This window comes from Microcaecilia unicolor, chromosome 5, assembly GCF_901765095.1.
Source record: "Microcaecilia unicolor chromosome 5, aMicUni1.1, whole genome shotgun sequence".
In the NCBI taxonomy this organism is placed as follows: domain Eukaryota; kingdom Metazoa; phylum Chordata; class Amphibia; order Gymnophiona; family Siphonopidae; genus Microcaecilia; species Microcaecilia unicolor.
This window is the reverse complement of record NC_044035.1, coordinates 177,933,726-177,954,178: the sequence shown is the minus strand read 5'-3', so window position 1 is coordinate 177,954,178 and position 20,453 is coordinate 177,933,726. Positions and strand designations below refer to the sequence as shown.

Sequence of the window (20,453 nt, the reverse complement as noted above, 5' to 3'; positions counted from 1 at the left end):
TCATTCCGATTTCCATATCATTTATAAATATGTTAAATAGCACCGGTCCCAGTACTGATCCCTATGGCACTCCACTGTTCACCCTTCTCCATTGAGTGAAATGACCATTTAACCCTACCCTCTGTTTTCTGTCCAATAACCAATTCCTAATCCACAACAGAACCTTGCCTTCTATCCCATGACTCTAATTTTCTCAGGAGTCTCTCAAGAGGAACTTTATCAAAAGCTTTCTGAAAATCTAGATACACTACATCAACCAACTCACCTTTATCCACATGTTTATTCAAGCCTTCAAAGAAATGAAGCAAATTGGTGAGGCAAGACTTCCCTCGGCGGAACCTATGCTGACTCTGTCCCATTTAAACCATGTTTGTCTATGTGTTCTGTAATTTTATTCTTTATAATAGTTTCCACTATTTTGCCCTGCACCGATGTCAGGCTTACCGGTCTATAATTTCCCAGATTACCCCTAGAACCCTTTTTAAAAATTGGCATCACATTGGCCACCCTCCAATCTTCAGGTACTACGGATGATTTTAATGACAGGTTACATATTACTAACTGCAAATCAGCAATTTCATGCTTGAGTACTTTGAGTACCCTTGAATGTATGCCATCCAGTCCAGGTGATTTACTACTCTTTAATTTGCTAATTTGGCTCAGTACATCTTCCAGGTTCACCGAGATTTCTTTCAGTTCCTCCGCATCATCACCCTTGAAAACTATTTCCAGTACAGGCAGATCTTTTACATCTTCTTCCATAAAGACAGCAAAGAATTCATTCAGTTTCTCTGCTATGGCCTTGTCCTCCCTGAAGGCTCATTTTGCTCCTTCATGATCTAACGGTCCCACGGATTCCCTTGTACGCTTTCTGCTTCTGATGTTCCTGAAAAAGTTGTTACTGTGAGTTTTAGCCTCTGTGGCAAGTTTCTCTTCTTTATTAATGCTTTGCATCTGACTTGCCAGTGCTTATGTTGTTTATTATTTTCTTCGTTTGGGTCCTTTTTCCATTCTTTGATGGACAATCTTTTGGTTGTAATGACCTCTTTTACATCACCTTTAACCATGTTGGCTGACGTTTTCTCTTTTTTCCATCTTCGTAAATACGTGTAATGCATTTGGACTGGGCTTCCAAAATGGTATTTTTGAACAACATCCTCACATGATTTAGTGTCCTAACCTTTGCAGCTGATCCTTTTATTTCTTTTTAACCATTTTCCTCGTTTTATTACAGTTGCCCTTTTGAAAATTAAATGCAACTAAGTAGATTTCCTAGATAGTAGCTTAAACTTGATCATGTTATGATCACTGTTTCCCAGGGGACCCAACACCGCCACTTCTCGCACCATGCCCTGCACACTACCAAGGACCAGATCCAAAATGGCTCTCCCTCTTGTCGGTTCCTGGACCAGCTTCTCCAAGAAGCAGTCGTTTATTACATCTAGAAATTTTATCTCCCTGGCACTCCCTGATGTAACATTTATCCAGTCAATATCAGGGTAATTGAAATCACCCATTATTATTATAACGTTGCCCAATTTGCCAGCTTTCCTAATCTCTGTAAACGTTTCTTCATCCGTCTGTTCGTTCTGTACAAGAATACTGCTTCCCTTCACACATGGAATTTCTATCCATAATAATTCCACACTGCTATCTGTGTCATGTGGAATGTTTATTTTATTTGACTCAATTTCCTCTTTAACATATAGCGCAACCCTCCCTCCAATTTGATCCTCTCTTCCATTTCTATACAATTTGTACCCTGTTAACACAGTGTCCCATTGGTTGTCCTGTTTTCATCAAGTCTCTGAGATGCCTATTATATCTACCTCATCATTTAGTGCTATATCTTCTAATTCTCCCATCTTATTTTTTAGGCTTCTAACATTTGTATACAGGCACTTCAGACTGTGTTTTTTCCTTTGATCTACAATCTGCTTAGAAGTTGAAGGGCATAATGTGCATTCTTTATCCTGCTCTCTCAGTAGGTACACCTGGCTTACTTTCAACATTGTTGAAACCTCTCTACTGGGATTCCCTAAATGTCCTATTTCAATAGTATCCTTCAAGGATACTCCACACCGAACCATGCGTTCTCTTCTCTCCCCCCCCCCCCCCCCCCCCCCCATTCTAGTTTAAAAGCTGCTCTGTGTCCTTTTTAAAAGTTAGCACAAGCAGCCTGGTTCCAGTTAAGTTGGAGCCCATTCTTTCAGATCAGGCTCCCCCATTCCCAGAATGTTGCCCAGTTCCTAACAAATCTAAATCCCTCATCCGTGCACTAACATCTCAACCATGCATTGAGACTTCAAAGCTCTGCCTGCCTTTTGGATCCTGCGTGTGGAACGGGGAGCATCTCTGAAAATGCTACTCTGGAGGATCTGGACTTTCTACCTAAGAGCCTAAATTTGGCTTCCAGAACCTCCCACCCACATTTTCCTATGGCATTGGTACCCACATGTACCAAGACAGCCGGCTTCTCCCTAGCATTATCTAAGATCCTGCCTAGGTGATGTGTGAGCTCCGCCACCTTCGCATCAGGCAGGCAAGTCACCATGTGATCCTCATGTCCACCAAAGCAATTTAACTACCCAGAAACAGTTCCTGACCAGTTAAATTGCCTGTTGGAGGCTAACTGCCAATTTTTAGTGGCACTTAACCAGTTAGTGCTACTAAAAATTAGCAGTTAGTGCTGAACTGAATTTGGGCTATTTTGGGGGCATTCTGGGAGCGGAGTTGGCACTTGGCCGGTAAAGTGCCAATATTCAGCATTTAACTGCCCAAGATCACCGCATAAATAGGACTGCATAAAAGACAGTTCTCTCTTTATGTGGTGGCCAATAGCCGTCTAAGTGTTGAATATTGCACTTAACCAGCTATGCTTTAGCCGGCAACACAAACCTGGAAATTCAATGCCAAAGCCTGGACATGGCCCAACATTGAATCTGTGAGTTTAATGCCGGCAGCAGTAAGCAAAACACCGACCGCCGCTGGCTGAATATCGGATTTGATAAGGGGGTGTAATGATGGGAGGGACATTGTGTGAGGGGTGTTCATTTAAAATCTGCACAGTTTTACAGAATTTGGGAGATCAGCGCCCAACTTGCACATAGGGATTTCCATCTTTTTGGTGTAAATACTTGTGCACTAATGCATTATTCCATAAAGGGCATTCATCCCAGAGCATAGAATACCGTTCAGCATAGATATTTTTCTGCGCTGATTTTTCAGCGCAATATACTCAATCCAGCCCAGTGTGTGCAAAATGCCACAGTTCATTTAGTTTTTGGACTTAGAAAATTTGACCATATTACCTTGAGTTTAGTTCATCTCTATTGGCTGGTTACCTGTTGTTGAGCTGTTGAAATCTGTTAGTGTTACCTTTTGAAGCTCTCATAGGACTTTGGTATGCTCCAACAGTATGTACCCCACCTGTCCTGGGAGTGGAAAATCAAGAGCTCCTCATAATTCCATCAGCATAAATTCTTCACAAAGCTGAGACTTGTGCACATGCCTTTATTTGTGCTGCACCTGTGTTGTGGAATACCTTGCCAATGGAATAGGCTTAGGAGTAATCTAAGAAAGTATGGTTTCACAGAAAGGGTGATAGAAGGGTGGAATGGCCTCTCGGTGGAGGCTGTGGAGTCAAGGACTGTGTCAGAATGTAAAAAGGCACGGGATAAGCATATGAGATCGCTTAGGAAAGGAAGAGTTAGGGGTTACAGAGGATGGGAAGACTGGATGGGCCATTTGACCTTTATTTGCCATCTTGTTTCTATGTTTCTACTACTACTACTAATCATTTCTGTAGTGCTACTAGACATAGATACACAGCACTGTACACTTGAACATGAAGATACAGTCCCTGCTTGAAAGAGCTTACAATCTAATCAGGACAGACAAACAGGACAAATAAGGGATAAGGTAATTACTTAAGATGGGAATGATAAAAAAAGACATGGGTATTGAATAAGTGAATAGGAGTTAAGAGTTAAAAGCAGCCTCAAAAAGGTGGGCTTGTAGCCTAGATTTGAAGATTGCCAGAGCTGGAGCTTGACGTACTGAAAAGGGTTACCTGAAATTCAGTAGGCTGACTAAAGCTATTTTGTTTGTGCAAACTTATGCACTTATTTTATGTTTTTATTGATGTATATTGTTATTCTGTGTCTTAATTTATTGTGATTATGTTATCTTGGTTTATTGGCTTATTTCCTATGCTTTTACTGTATGCCACCTAGGAATATTGATAATGTGGTATGTAAATACTTTAAATATAAAGGCATGATAAAAATTATAAAATCACAAATGAGGTAGAACAGATTAAAAGAGAATGGTTAATTACCCTTTCAAATACAAGCATGAGGGAGCAGGTCATGAAACTAAAATGTAAGAAGGTATTGGAGAAGGTATTTTTTGTTTTTTTTTTACTCAATGTGCAGTTAAGCTATGGAATTTGTTGCTGGAAAAGGTGGTCAGGGCAGTTCCTGAAAGAGAAGGTAAACTTATTTTTTCCTGAGAAGTTCTGAAAGAAGAGGACATTTCTCTGGGTAAGTGAACATTATTTTGCTCTGTGTTTTGGTAACTTAAAGACTGGGGTTTAAAAGAGGAATTGTAGGTTATTGATACAGATAGTTAGAATAAAAAACAAAAAAGCAACCTTTATTAACTACTCTCCATACCCTTTTCCCCATAGTTTTAAAACCTGAACTTTCTGCCACTGCATTAATAGCCTCTAGAAGGCACAGCAATACCTAGTTCAGTCTTCATTACCACCCCTCTCCCGAGCTCCCACCCACCCCTAGCACATCTCTTCATTTTCTAATTAGGATAACAAAAGGAGAGTTTTCATTAGAGTTTTAATTACATTTAATTAGTTTCTGAGAAGAAAATACTAAATAAATTACACATTATACCATATAATCTTAAGACACTTTATATTAATCTAATATCCCTAGTACTATAAGAAGTTTTAATTAAACAATTGTATAATACTAAGATGCATACAGCAGTCTAGAAGTGAGTGGGGTGCTATCTAGTCTTTTGCATTGAGTGTCACATGTATAATTATTTCCCAGTTGATGAGAGGTTATATGTGTGTGCTTGATGCAAAGAGATCCTAGCTCTCAGAGAACAAGTCTGTTCTCTTGAGGCTAGAGCAGCAGACTTGGAGGAGCTGAGGGAGACAGAGAGGTACATAGAGGAGGCCTACAGAGACATTGTACAGATGTCCCACCTCCAGTCTGGCAGGCCCTGTAATGCCTTGGAGGAGGGAGGTCTCCTATAAGGAAAGCAGCATCACCATGGTGAAGTTGGAAGTTATCCTCTAGCCAGGACCTATCCACCTGGGAATGTAATATCCTATCACACCAAGGATGTGTCTCCAGGATCTTCCTCCCAGGAGAGAAGGCTTAGGATGGCTGTTGTAGTTGGTGATTCAATTATTAGGCATGTAGATAGCTGGTTAGCTGGTGGACGTGAGGATCACCTGGTCACTTGCCTGCCTTGTGTTTAAAGTGGCGGACCTCACACTTCACCTAGATAGGATTTTAGACAGTGCTGGGAAGCAGCCGGCTGTCTTGGTACATGTGGGTACCAATGACATAGGAAAACGTGGGACGGAGGCAGTGATGTGTTGGAGCCGGCTCACATGAGCTGGTTGTTGATTTTTGTCCAATTTTGTGAGCCAGTTGCTCTAAACAGCTGGGGCAGGAGCGATCCTCCTACGCTCCTGCCCATGCAGTTTCCACTCTCCTTCATATTGAAAGTGACTGCCATAAGTTTCAGTGGCAGTATTGCGAGATTGCTGTGGGAGCTCACAGCAGCCATTTTTAGTAGTACGGACTACGGAGAAGAGTGAAGACTGCTTGGGCATGAGCATATGAGGATCACTCCTGTCCCAACTGACCATTGAACCATCAGGGCTATGTAAGGTAGGAGCAGAGGGCTGTGTAAGGTGGAAGCGGGAGCTCCTTTCAGTTTTGCCCACTGCTTTCTAACATCTTCCAGATGTTCACATCCAGGCAGCAATTCCTTGAGGTAATCCCCCATCTGAATAAAGTTAGTTTTTTTTAAAGTCTAGAACCTTCGTTTTTGAATGAACCTTTCTCCAGACCTATCGTAATATTAAACCACACCATCTAGTGATCACTGGATGTCAAATGATCACCTACTATAACATCAGAAACACTCTCCTCATAAGCACTAAGTCCAGTATGGCCACATCCCGTGTGGGATCCATTACCAACTGCTGGAATAGTTCCCCCTGTAACATAGTAACATAGTAGATGACGGCAGAAAAAGACCTGCACGGTCCATCCAGTCTGCTCAACAAGACAACTCATATGTGCTACTTTTTGTGTATACCCTACTTTGATTTGTACCTGTGCCCCGCCTCCCACAATAAGGATACCCCAAACAATATCTGGCATATTAAAATGACTTCTTAGTAGTACTTCCCCTTTCACAGATATATTTTGAATGTCTTCAATTAAATATCTGACTGTTTCTTCTATCTATTAAGGAGACCTGTATATCACACCACTATAAGTACATTTCCTAGTCCCTCTTTCCAGATTGACCCATAGTACCTCTTCCTTACCCTGTAGGTCCTGCAGTTCTGTGGCTTTAATATTCATTGTGGCTATCCTGAAAATCTGGCCTCCCTGTGGACCTGAAGGACCAGAATTGAGTAGCCTGGTCTAGAGCAAAACTACCAATTATTTTCCAATTGGCTGGAACATTTGCTGCCATGAAACAAACTGCTAGAAAGATCTGAAACTCTACCATAATAATACGTAACACCCAACTGACCTGGGGATGACAGGTTTCATGCCTCTCAAAAATATATATAACCTTTCTCCCAGAATAACAGTTTTTCTGAGATTAAACAGCACAGCACTTCAGGTTGCAATTTTCACAGAGTCTGAAAAAGTGATGACAGAGCCTGATGGACAATGGCATAAGTCCAGCATGCAGTAATTCCATTTCCTCCTGACACTCTGAAGGGAGTAGGGATAAAGAAAATAAAAATGTCTCTTTTCTGATGTCAGATGAGAAACAGACATTGGATCTTGCATGAAATATGGAGCACATGCTCTTAATAATTTGTTTCCGCAGTGCACCACAGCAAGATTTAAGGGTGAATAGTGTGAGCTGTGGTCCAATAAATGCTAAAAATGCTGCAGTTAAGCGTTATACAAAACACATAGAAATATCAGAAATGCTGTCATACTCCAAAATCATCTTCTCCTGGTCTGATAGTAAGACATTGCAGTGGAGGGGGATGAGGGTGAGAGCTATAGGGATGGACAGGAGGACTGGTGAGAAGGGAGTTTGGAGTGGCATTTTGAGGGAACTCAAGCATGAGGTCAGTGTGCACAACTGCAAATGTACTGTTTCATCACCTGCCAGACTGTAGTGAATGTGTTTATTAGAAAAAAGAAAAGAGAGAGCCTCTCACTCAGCAATGCTGTATACTGAGTCAATCTGTAGATGAGCAGGCTACAGGGCTGATGAACCCAGTCTCTGATCCAATTTTTGGAAATACATGTGAGGAAATGTAAAGACCCTGTCCTCCTTTAATACATTCTCCCCACTGGGGTACCTTAACATAGCCAGGGTTGGAAAATTCAGCCAGGAAAGTTGAATCCAGCCAAGGAAGATAAAAAGCCAGAGTTGGGAAAATTAAGAGAGACCCAAAACAGGAAGTAGCAGCCCTCCAGACTGTTTATCTACTACTATATGTAAAGATCATTTTGTTGCTCAGCTACTGGCTTTGGGCTAGATTCTCTATATGGCACCAGAAAAATCCACACGGTAAAAAAAAAAAAAAGACGCCTAGGCGTATTCTCTAAAATACGCCTAAATTTTATAGAATAGGCTTAATTTCCGTGCAGTATATAGAATATGCCAAGCGCCTTTCCATGTGACCAAATTTGGTTGAATCCATTTAGGCTATGTTTCACTTGGTGTATTATGCCAACAGGCACATAGCGGGTGTATTATATAATAATTTGCATTGATTGTTGAAATAGCCTTGCAATGCCCCCTTTTCAACTATGCGACTTAGAATTTAAGCACACTACGTTACAGAATATGCTTAGCGAACTGTGTGTGTAAATCTTAATGCCAGGTAGTGCTGATAATTGCTTATTAACAACCAACAACATTGATTAGCTAGTTAACCAATTAAGGTACGCACATTGTTATAGAATATGCTTCGGTTTCTGCACAGAAATTAAGGCGTGATATATAGAACTTGGGGGTTTGCCTGCAAGGTAAGGTATACTCTTTATTTTGCGTTTGGCATTGCTGTCCTGATTAAAAGGGATTTTATCTGCTCTTAAAGCTGCCTCAGTTGTGTGTTTACAGGCTTCCAGAAGGCCCAGGACGCAAACACTTGCCCATGCTGTCGCAACCTACTAGAAAACATGAAAAACCTATTGAATTCGGGTGACCTAATAGGTTAAAAATCTGACAGCAGTAATAATCAGAAAACATGCCTTTGGTCAAAAAAGCCAACTTTTCAAAATGATTGGGGATGCTAAACGCAATGGAAATTACCTCATCTCTGGACACAGTCATGGAGTTTGCTCGATATTAGGGGTGCTCAAGCACCCACACAGCTGGCTCCTATGCACTTGCAGTGCTATAAGCAAAATGTAACTAGTTACTGTACTTACGTAAATGTTTTGTTACTTGTAAAGAAGTACAGGATAACATTTGTTAATTTTACTGAAGTAATAATTTCACCAATTTTTACTACTTTTACTCAGTTACATCTGATGCTTGCAGTTAAAAGGAAAAAGGTAAAAGTGGAAATGAGATGTAAATGATGATTCCTCAGTAAACCGAAAGAAACAGCAAAACCTCAAACAGCATTTTGCTATTGCAAACCTCATCATGCAAACAGTAGCTAAGCTCATCTTAAATGTTGCTGTTCAGGGAATACAGCCTTTGAGAACAGTAGAGTTGCCTGTGTTTGTTGAACTGGTTACTAGTCTCCAGCCACAGAGATCAACGATGCAGTGGGTCACTTTGAAGTAGACATGATGCTGAAGCTGGTTGCAATTCTGAATAGAGATATGTCTCTATCACAACAGACTGCTGGTCATCCCATGGAAAGTTTTACATTGGGGTGACTGTCCACTGGATTCATACGAGTCTTTAGACGGAAGGCTATTGTATGACCATAAGAAGATTGAAGGATTTGCACACATTTGATGTTCTTGCATCAGTTTTCGAAGATATTCAGACAGACTTTGCAATCAGATGAAAAATTGTTAGAATAAGAACAGATAATGATTCTAACTTTGTAAAAGCCTTCTCTGTAATTGGACAGCATAACAATAATAATGAAGATGAAAATAAAGATGCAAGCAATAAATTAGCTAGCACTACTTCAATATCAATATCAATGTAATTCTTGTTAACCGCTATTTCCCCTTTTGGTTTCAACGAGGTGTACAGATGAAGAGATCAAAATACTATACATAATTTAACATACAGAAACAAGATTCAAAAAATGTTCAACAACATGGAATATGCAATAACATCAATAATTATGATCTAAAACTAAATAGAAAAGTTTTAAATTTTTTTTCAAAATTTCAAATAACTTTGTTGTAATCTTAAAGAGGAAAAGAATTTCAGAGACACACCACTACTTGAAAATAAGATCTTAGTTGTGCTAAAAAAGCAAACATTTCTGAAAGAAGGAGGATGAAGAATTTATTACACAAATGAGATGAAAATCTATATAAAGGAATGAAACTATGTTTATCAATAGTTCAGAAGTAATACCATAAAGAATCTGATAAAACGGGCCACTTTGAATACAATTCATTCACTGAAGCCATTGAAGTTTAGCAATATAACAGGATATACTGCTAAGTCTACTCAGCTTAAAAATTAACCTGGCAGGCAGCAGTGTTCTGAATAAGCTGGAGCTTTCTTACCCCCCCCCCCCTTTTTACAAAGCCGCAGCTAGCGCGGCTTTGTAAAAGAGGGGGCTTAGATATTTAAAGACCTGTCCCAAATAAAGAGCATTATAATAATCTAAATGCAGGAGAATTATTATTTGGACCAAAAGAGCAAATGTTTCATGATCAAAACATGATCTTATTAAGCTTAATTGTTTTAATCTAAAAAGTGATTTCTGCCATAATTATTTGAGGCCCATATGTCAAAGATGAATCTAAAATCACTCCCAAACCTCTAGATTCAGACTAAATGGGTAAAACTCTATCACTAGACAAAACTAATGAGGGAGGTATAATGACTCCTCAATTCTTGTTTTGTTAGGGTTCAGTTTTAACTATTTGTGAAGGCCCGATCCTGAATCCTGTTCATACCAGACAACACATTACTAACAAGATCAGTGGACTGAGTAGGAACTGGTAACAGATGACAATAATGATGGTAAAGCATTCTTAGCTATAAGAAAGTCAAGTGTTTCAGAGAGAGATTCCCTTGATCAATATCTGTAGACCCAGTCAGTAGACATCAGTAATATCGCAGCTTTGCCTGAACTGAAGGAACTTTTTATCAGACTGAACAATCCACTTCCTGCTAGGGCAGTTGTTGAACACCTTTTTAGCTGTGCTGGATTAATGACTCATAAGCGCACTCGCTTGAGTGACAGTCATTTTCAAAATGTAGTTTTACCAGAAGCAAAGTGGATTGAATTGTAAAGCAATAAAGTTGTTGGGATAAAAGCATTAACAACAGGTGCATTCATTGTAGTTGCAGTACTTTTTACTCAAAAAGTATTATACTAGGCAATAACTTTTTTACTATGTGGTACTTTTTACTCAAAAAGTACTATACTAGGCAACAACTTTTTAAATTTCACTTAAGTAAATTTTTTAATGTGTTCTTCACTGTACTTTTAGTTAAGTATTAAGATATACATTTATGTTTACTTTCACTTAAGTACTTTGCTCTAGTACTTTGAATAACAATACACACTTGGCATAGAAACCATTTATTGCATCTCAGAATACTCAGAACCCCATTTTATACAAAAAGTAGAAAAAAATCAGATGTCCAATTCTGATGGCATTTTAGAAAATGATCTGTCAACATAAAACCTTTTCTAAAATACATGCAGGAATGCAAGTGTATTTTCTGTAGTGTATTACAAAAATACATGTGGTACAACTTACATGTGTAGATTGCAGGGCTGAACTTTAATCACATGTAACTCTGTGATTAATGCATTAAATCATTCATCACAATTAAAAGAACTAATTACATTGCAGCGTCTCCTGTCTCCTCCAAACATCTCTTCTTCTCTTTTCTACTCCCAACTCTTGTCCTCAGTGCAATCTGATATCTTTCCTTTTGTCCACAATTCAACATCACCCCTTTGCGCTAGTCTACCTTAAAGGTGGTTTTGTGTTAATCCTTGCCAGCGGCAGCCACTGTTCCCTCTAAGCTGAGCGGGAGTCCTCCACTTAGTCTTGCCAGTGGAGGGTGCTGTTTCACTACCACATTTTCAATAGTGAGGGTCAGGCAAGCTCTGCAGGACTCATCACATCATAACCTCCTTATATTGCATGATGAGCCCTCCAGGAATAGCAACAAATGTACTGTACCCAACAGAGTGATGAGGATAAACGAATGTGCTAAACAAGTACTTCTCTTTGGTGTTTACGGAAAAAAATCTGGGAGAAGGACCATGGTCAGCTGCAGAGGAAATATCTGGAAATCGATTGAGTACTGCTTTTGTGGTATTAGAGGTTGCTAGTTGCAACTACCAGTGTTGTATAATAACTAAATAAATGTAACTAGTTACTGTACTTAAGTAAAATTTTTGTTACTCTTACTTGTAAAGAAGTAGAGGATAACATGTTACTTTTATTGAAGTAATAATTTCACCAATGTTTACTACTTTTACTCAGTTACATCTGATGTTTGCAGTTAAAAGTAAAAGCGGAAGTGAGATGTAAATGACGATTCCTCAGTAAGCCAAAAAAAACAGCAAAACCTCAAACAGCATTTTGCTGTTGCAAACCTCATCATGCAAACAGTAGCTAAGCTCATCTTAAATGTTGCTGTTCAGGGAATACAGCCTTTGAGAACAGTAGAGTTGCCTGTGTTTGTTGAACTGGTTACTAGTCTCCAGCCAAAGAGATCAATGATGAATTGGATCACTTTAAAGTAGAGATGAAGCTGAAGCTGATTGCAATTCCCGATGAATAGACATATTCATATGTCTATCACAACAGACTGCTGGTCATCCCATGGAAAATGTTACATTAGGGTGACTGTCCACATTATTGATAAAAGTCTTTAGAGAGAAAGTCTGTTGTCTGGCCATAAGAAGATTGAAGGGTTTGAACACATTTGATGTTCTTGCATCAGTTCTCAAAGATATTTAACAGATTTTTCCATCAGACAAGAAATTGTTAGAATAAGAACAATGATTCTAACTTTGCACAGCACCTCTCACCTCTGTGTGAAAGAGCTGCAGGGCAGCAGATCGCCTCCCTTTGGCCCTCCTTCCCTCCTTGTGTCCCGCCCTCGCGGAAGTTACGTCAGACGAGGGCGGGACACAAGGAGGGAAGGAGGCCCAAAGGGAGGCGATCTGCTGCCCTGCAGCGCTTTCACACAGAGGTGAGAGGCGCTGTGATTTCAATGCAGGGGGCCCGGCCCAGTGGCAGACAGTTGACGATGGAGGGCGGGTGGGACTGCAGCGCCGGGCCCCCCTTGGAGGCCCGGGCCCGGGGAATTTTTTCCCCCCCCCCGCCCCGCCTCTCGGCGGCTATGAATGATGGTAATGTATTCTTTGCTGTACAGAAGTCAAGTGTTTCAGACAGGTGTTCCCTTGATCAATACCTGCAGACCCAGTCAGAAATCATCAGTAGACCTGCAGCCTGGCCTGATTTCATGGAGCTTTTTATCAGACTGAACAATCCGCTTTCTGCTTAGTGCAGTTGCTGAACACCTTTTTTAGATGTACTAGATTAAAGACTCACAAGTGCACTCACATGAGTGACAGTCATTATGGAAATTTAGTTTTCAAAATTGATTGATTTGTAGAGCAATAAAGCTGTTGAGATAAAAACGTTAACAATAGTTGCATTCATTGTAGTCACAATACTTTTACTTTTTATTCAAAAGTATTATCTTAGGCAATAACTTTTTTACTTTCACTTAAGTACATTTTTATATATTCTTCACTGTACTTTTATTTAAGTATCAAAATATACATTTATTTTTACTTTTACTTAGTACTTTGAGCAACACTGGCAACTTATGTAATGGCATGAACTCCTGTGGATTTTGAAAGTTTTGTTTTGTTTTAAGGAGTTAAGTTTTGAAAAACTGTACTTGGAATAAACATATTTTTAATTTCAGTTGGTTGTTTGTTATTGAATGCATTTATTTGATTTCCAAGTTTAATAAACAGATTTATATATATGCTATTTTAGGTTTTCCTCAATATCTACACACACTGTACTGTATGGCTAAGAGCTAATTACTGGCTGATGAAGTTGCCCTAATTAAATCTTCCATTCTCCTAATTGGCTTAAAGAGCCTATAACAGTGATGGTGAACCTTTCAGAGACCGAGTGCCCAAACAGCAACCCAAATTCTAATTATTTATCGCGAAGTGCCGGTACTCATTATGGGCGGAGTCACCACATATGACTCCACCCCTATGATAGCCACACCCCCTTACACCAGCCATGGCGCATATAAACAGACATCATTGAAAATATAATACTAGTATAGGAGAAAAAAATAACATGATTTTCTTTCATTATAAATCACTTCTGTAAGTTGTTACAGCTCCAGTATACCCAGTGCAAAATAAGACAGCAGATGTAAATTCTCAAATTGGACATATTCCAAACACTAAAATGAAAATAAAATGATTTTTTCTACCTTTGTGGTCTGTCCATATTGTTTTTCTATCCATATTGGTCCTAGTCGCTGATTCTGCTGCTCTCTATCTGTTCTCTTAACTCCGTTTCCAGGGCTTCCTTTCCATTTATTTCTTTACTTTCCTCCTTTCTTCTTCGTTTCTTGCCCTCCATCCATGTCCAGCAACCCTCCTCTCCCCTCCAGCCACAAATGTCCAGCCACCCTCCTCTCTCCCCTGCCCTCCCCTCCAGGCACCCATGTCCAGCCACCCTCCTCTCCCCCCTGCCCTCCCAGCGGCAGGCCTCCCTCCCATCCAGCACCAGGCAGGCAGGCAGGCCTCCCTCCCTCCCAGCACCAGGCCACCCACCCAGGCCTGCCACCCAGCAGCAAGCACCAGGCCTCCCACCCAGCACCAGGCCATCCATCCACCCAGCACCAAGCCCACCCAAGCACCCACCCAAGCACCAGGCCTCCCTCCCTCACACCCAAGCACCAGGCCTCCCCCCCCACCCGGCGGCAGCAGGCCTCCCTCCCTCCCACCCACCCGGCAGCAGGCACCAGACCACCCACCCACCTGGCGTCAAGCATTCCTTCCTCCCTCCCTCCCTCCCTCCAAGCACGAAATTTAAAAGTCTTCCCTTGTCCGAGTTAAGGCGGCATCAGCAGTAGCAGCGAAAAGCGTGCTGCTGGCTCGGCGCGCCTCCTTCAGCCTTCCGTCTCTCAAGCTCTGGTCCCGCCCTCATTTCCTGTTAGGGCGGGACCAGAGCTTGAGACGGAAGGCTGAAGAAGGCGTGCCGAGCCAGCAGCACGCTTTTCGCTGCTACTGCTGACGCCGCCTTAACTTGGACAAGGGAAGACTTTTAAATTTCGTGCTCGGAGGGAGGGAGGGGCTGGTGCCGGGTGGGAGGGAGGGAGGAAGGAATGCTTGACGCCGGGTGCGTGGGAGGGAGGGCTGGAACGGGCTGAAGCGACCGGTGGCGCGCGTGCCCTCTCTGGCACGCGTGCCATAGGTTCGCCATCACTGGCCTATAAAACAAAAATTAAGCCTGGAGTGACTGGGAGTTGGGGTGAGAATAAAACCCTAAACTGAAACTTTTTTTTAACTGCTATGCTGTGCTCTACCTGCCTTTATAACCAAACTCTAAACAGAGACTTGCATGCTAAACTATACTATAAACCGCCTTTGTTAAATAAGCAGAGTAATATAAAAAGACACTGAAAAGTACCTATTTAATTCCAATCCTATTTCTTCCCAAGTTTGAACACAGTTCCCTGACAGGTAAATAGCCATCAATTCAGTTTTCCTCCCTGCAACAGCAGGCCATTTTCTAAAAGGCACATCAAAATACAAAGGGCCTCTTTTACCAAGCTGTGGCAAAAGGGGGACGGCACTGGCTTTGATGCATATTTTACATGTGCGCTCAGCCTCAGGCCCCCTTTTACTGCAGCTGGTAAAAGGGAAGTCTTGCTTTCCAACAGAAAATGGCCGGGTGGCAAGTAAAAAACTTGCCTCATGGCCATTTTGTGGGGGGGAGCCCTTACTGCCACCCATTGAGGTGGAAGTAAGGACTCCCACGTTAACCCAGTGGTAACTGGGCAGTGGGTGGCACTGCCTGATTATCGCCAGGTACACTCCGGTGCTACCAAAAAATTTTTTTCGTAGCGCCGGAAATGATGGCTCGCTAGGGGTGGGAAGTACCGCCAGGCTGCTGCAGTAGCCCGGCGGTACTTCCTATATAGCGAGGGGTAAGCCCTCGTTGGGCTTACCGCTGCTTAGTAAAGGAGCCCAAAGTTACTCCTGCCACTTGACTCTGAGTAGGTGAGACTTTGTGCAAGTGCTTTTGCGTAGGCTATTTTGTAAAAGGCACATGAACACATGTTGCATTTATAAAATAGGCCTAGACGGTCCTTTTATGAAGCTGAGGTAAAAGGGGGCCTGCGCTAACGGCAGCGTGTGTTTTTTACGCGCGCTGAGGCCCCCTTTTACCACAGCGGGTAAAAGGATGTCCATTTTTGGGAAAAATACATGGCCGTGCGGTAAGTGAACCATTTACCACATGGCCATTTTAGTGGGGAGCCCTCACCGCCATCCATTGAGATGGCGGTAAGGGCTCCCAAGCTAACCTGGTGGTAACCAGACAGCACATGGTGCTGTCCAACTACCGCTGGTTAAGCTCTGGTGCTACACAAATAGGACATTTTTGTAGTGCCAGAAATGGCATTTGATAGGGGTGGGAACTACAGCCGGGCTCCTGCGGTAGTACTGGATTGGCACAGAATAAGCCCGCGGTGGGCTTACTGCTGTTTAGTAAAAGGGTCCCTAGATGCCCAGTTATAAAATTACCCTTATTGTGGTGGCAGGTGGTGACCACAAGCACTAACCAGTGGTGGGTCAGTTCTAAAATGCTTGATTACATCCTTTCCACCTAAATCTTTTCGCTACTCCAGAGCAGGGCTTTTTTTGAGGGGGTACTTGGGGGTACTGAGTACCGGCACCTTTTCCATTGTGTGCTGAAATTGGCCCGTGGTCCCCAAGTTTTAATGAAACAGCTCAGGCTCTACACACCAATTCTGCCTTGTCATAGATTCTGTGACTGGTTGCAGGGGTCCTGGCTATTGTGGGGTGAGTCCCTCAGTGATCACCTCATCCCTGAAGGGTGGCCTGACATTTGAGTACTGGCACCTTTTTTGCTAGAAGAAACACACTGCTCCAGAGGTAAGATAGATACTATTGAATTTTGGAATAGGTTGGAGCAATATAATTTGGAGATTACGGATGAAAATTTCAATGTAACTGATAACTGGAATAAGTTATCAAAAGGGATTTTAGATGACATGACACCTATGAAAAGGAACTCATTTAGTATCAGGGAAACTAGATCAATGTGTGATGACGAATTGAAACAGCAAAAGCAGCAATGCTGAAGGTTGGAAAGGGCTTGGTTGAAAAATAAAATATACTTGAGCAACGATAATTGAAGGACCGCTATCGAAGCTTAAAAACAGTTGATTAAACCTAAGAAGGCATACTTTACCTGATTAATTTGGAAAGATCTATTTAAATAGAAAAAATTATTTTAGATTGTGAAATATCTTACCAATTCATTTGTAAAATGGCTTGTGCTACTGTAGGTGTGGGATTTGGGTGCGCGCCGATCCATTTTTCAGCGCGCCTGTAAAAAAGGCCTTATATGGACGTGCGGCAAAATCAAAATTGCTGTGCGTCCATTTTGGGTCTGCGACCTTACAGCCAGCCATTGACCTAGCAGTAAAGTCTCACGCGGTAATGACCTATGCATGTCAAATTTTACTTGGCGCAAGTCCAATATGTGCGTCCAAAAATAAAAACAAATTTCAGATGCGTGTATCGGTCGCACGCCAAAAATAAAATTACTGCAAGAGCTACGCAGTAACTCCATTTTGGTGCGCACTGGTCGTGCATATACGCTTACGCGGCTTAGTAAAAGGGCCCCTCAAAGGGCAATATAGATTTTATGCTGCTTATCCTAGAAATAAGCAGTGGATTTTCCTAAGCCTATCTTACTAATGGCTTATGGACTTTTCTTTCAGGAAATTATCCAAACCTTTTTTAAAAGCAATTAGTTTAGCACGGTTTACCACATTCTCTGGCAATGAATTCCATGTTGAGTAAAGAAATATTTTCTGCGGATTGTTTTTAATTTACTACTTAGTAACATTATTATGTGCCCCCTAGTCTTAGTATGTTTGGAAAGAGTAAACAAGTGATTAATGTCTACCTGTTCAACTCCACTCAGTGTTTTATAGACCTCTATCTTATATCCCCTGAGCCGTCTCTTCTCCAAGCTGAAGAGCCCTAGCCGCTTTAGCCTTTCCTCATAGGGAAGACATCCCACCCCCTTTATCATTTTTATTGCCCTTCTCTGTATCTTTTGTAATTCTGCTACATCTTTTTTGAGATGCGGTGACCAGAATTGCATACAGTATTTGAGGTGCAGTCACATCATGGAGTGATACAAAGGTATTATAACATTCTCATTTTTGTTTTCCATTCCTTTCCTAATAACTCCTAACTTTTTTGCATTCTTAGCTATCACTTTACACTGAGCAGAGGGTTTCAAAGTATCATCAACAATGACACCTAGATCCTTTTCCTGGGAGGTGATTCCTAATGTGGAACCTTGCATTATGTAGCTATAGTTTGGGTTCCTCTTTCCCACATGCATCACTTTGCCCTTTCTCACATTAAATGTCATCTGCCATTCGGATACCCAGTCTCGTAAGATCCTTACAATTTTTCATAATCCTCTTGAGATTTAACAACTTCAAATAACTTTCACCCCTGTTTACTAAGCTGTGCTAGCAGCTGCCGCACGGCAATTCCGACACAGCCCATTCAAAGTGAATGGTCTGTGTCGGCATTAGCGCTTGGCAGCCACTAGCGCATCTTAGTAAACAGGGGAGTTTATGTCATCAGCAAATTTAATTACTTTATTAGTTATTCCCATTCCTAGATAATTTATAAATATATTAAAAAGCAGACAATGATCTTATAAGGCCAAGCCCCCTAGCAAACTAGGCATATAAAATGAAAATCTTAATTTCTCTGAAAAGAATAAGGGGCATGATATTTATGTTCTGGAGAATATACCACGCTTCTAAATTTACATCTACAGCAAAACTCAAGAGAAAGTTTCAGGGGCCAGAGAAAGAAGCATGAGCAAAAGGTAAGAAGGCAGATTACCTAGGCCTTGCACTCTTATCTACCATCAGGATCTATATTTAAAGAAAATACAGTAAATAGTTCCCTCACCTTCCACCACCTCATCACGTCCCAGGGCAGGTCTATGTTCTCCAGGGTCCAGACCGGAGAGATCTTGTCATCATAGTGACTATCAAACCACTGTGAGACCCCCAGGTCCCCCACGCAGCGGTGGCAGGAGCAGGTGCGGAGGAGGCGGCCGCTCTTCCCAGGATGCTGCAGCCCGATGTAGCTGGGCACCAGCCTGACAGGGGGGCTTTCATCCACACTTTCCAGGTCCAAGTAGGGCAAACTAGCACTGTTGTTGTTAGAGTATGTGAAGAGTAGTGACATGATGAATACCAGCAGAAGGCCACTGGAAAGGATCCAGACTCGCAGGGAGCACTTCATACTGAGAGCCAGCATGGGTCTGGGGTCACCGCTCCTGTCCTGTACCAGTGATAATCTGCCCACCTTCACTATCTTGGCCACAGTAGAGAAAGGGCACATGGCAATGACAATCCATAAGAAAGAAAAAGACTAATCCTGTGCATCTACTCACTGGCTATAAACAAACAAATCCAGTTCCTAGAGTAATACCTACAACATTGATGATGTTGCTTAGCTTTTCTGCATAGGAAAAATCCCTCGAACTGACATTCGGTTCAGGAAAGGGAAACTTCCTGACCCCTTCATTCCATGCACAGCTGGAGCTTGCTTCTGCTGCTTCCAGCAAAGTTTTACTGTAAAACTGGAGAACCAAGCATGATTTGCGTGGCTCCTTCTAGTCTCTCTCCACCACGAGATAGTGATCTTTCTTTCAACAGACAGTGAAGTTTGACTGCCCAGTCTCTTTCTTCCCACTCATGCTGATTATGCCATCTGCTTTGGAAGCCCATGCCTATATCAAAATTTGCTGTTATAGCAAGATCTACCCAGGGATGAGGCAGCTGCTCTCGCCATTCCTCTCTTCCTGCAAGCTCCAGGTGCCTCCTATCTGGAGGTCAGACTGCACATCATCACGATCTCTTTACCAGCAACCTGTCTGCTTCTCTCCCCTCCCTCTCTGAGATGCTGTTGCCTAGGAGATGGCTGAGCTCCTCTCTTTCCCAGGCACTCTCCAGATAAAAGAGCTAAAAATGTCAGCTTGTGTATCCAGAAGTGCAGGCGGTGAGCGCAGGCTCTTTCTTCCACATACTGTGAGTGCACATCCTCAAAGAGGTCTTGTCTCTAGCGGTGTGTTCCTGCTGGATTTACTCCCCCAGGGTCCAGTTTTAGTTCCCCTCCTTCTCAAGCTTCTTCAGATGAAAGAGGTTAGGCCCTGAAATTGAGCAGAAGATTAAAAAAAAAAATCAACAATAGCTATACTAATATTTTGCACATCAGAAAAGGAGTCTAGGAAAAGGACACGATAAAACTTGCTTACAAAGCAGAGAAGTAACTCTTCCTAGAAAGAACAGATTTTAATGCGCACACACACAACATGAACAGCTAGCTTTAAAGAGGCAGAGCAATGTTGAGAGGATGGAGCTAGCTGAATCGTCAGAGATCAGAGGTTTAGCCTGAGCAGAATTCAAAGGTAAAAGCATTCTACTTCTACATAACCCAGCCTACTGGAGCAAACTGTTACACAGGCATTAAGACCCTTCACTGGCTCCCTATCCGTTTTCGCATCCTGTTCAAACTTCTTCTACTAACCTATAAATGTACTCACTCTGCTGCTCCCCAGTATCTCTCCACACTCGTCTTTCCCTACACCCCTTCCCGTGCACTCCGCTCCATGGATAAATCCTTATTTGTTCCCTTCTCCACTACTGCCAACTCCAGACTTCGCGCCTTCTGTCTCGCTGCACCCTACGCCTGG

The 20,453-nt window shown here is 42.0% G+C and overlaps 1 protein-coding gene across 2 annotated transcripts in view; it reads right to left on the bottom strand.

The window, feature by feature from the left end:
• Positions 1–20,453, bottom strand: part of ST3GAL2 (ST3 beta-galactoside alpha-2,3-sialyltransferase 2) — a 236,995-nt gene that overhangs the window by 132,982 nt on the left and 83,560 nt on the right. For both annotated transcript variants that reach the window (XM_030203613.1, XM_030203612.1), the window contains exon 2: positions 18,662–19,910. In XM_030203613.1, coding sequence (XP_030059473.1) covers positions 18,662–19,099 — 438 coding nt within the window. In that variant the 5' untranslated portion in view covers positions 19,100–19,910. The remainder of the gene's footprint in view (positions 1–18,661; positions 19,911–20,453) is intronic.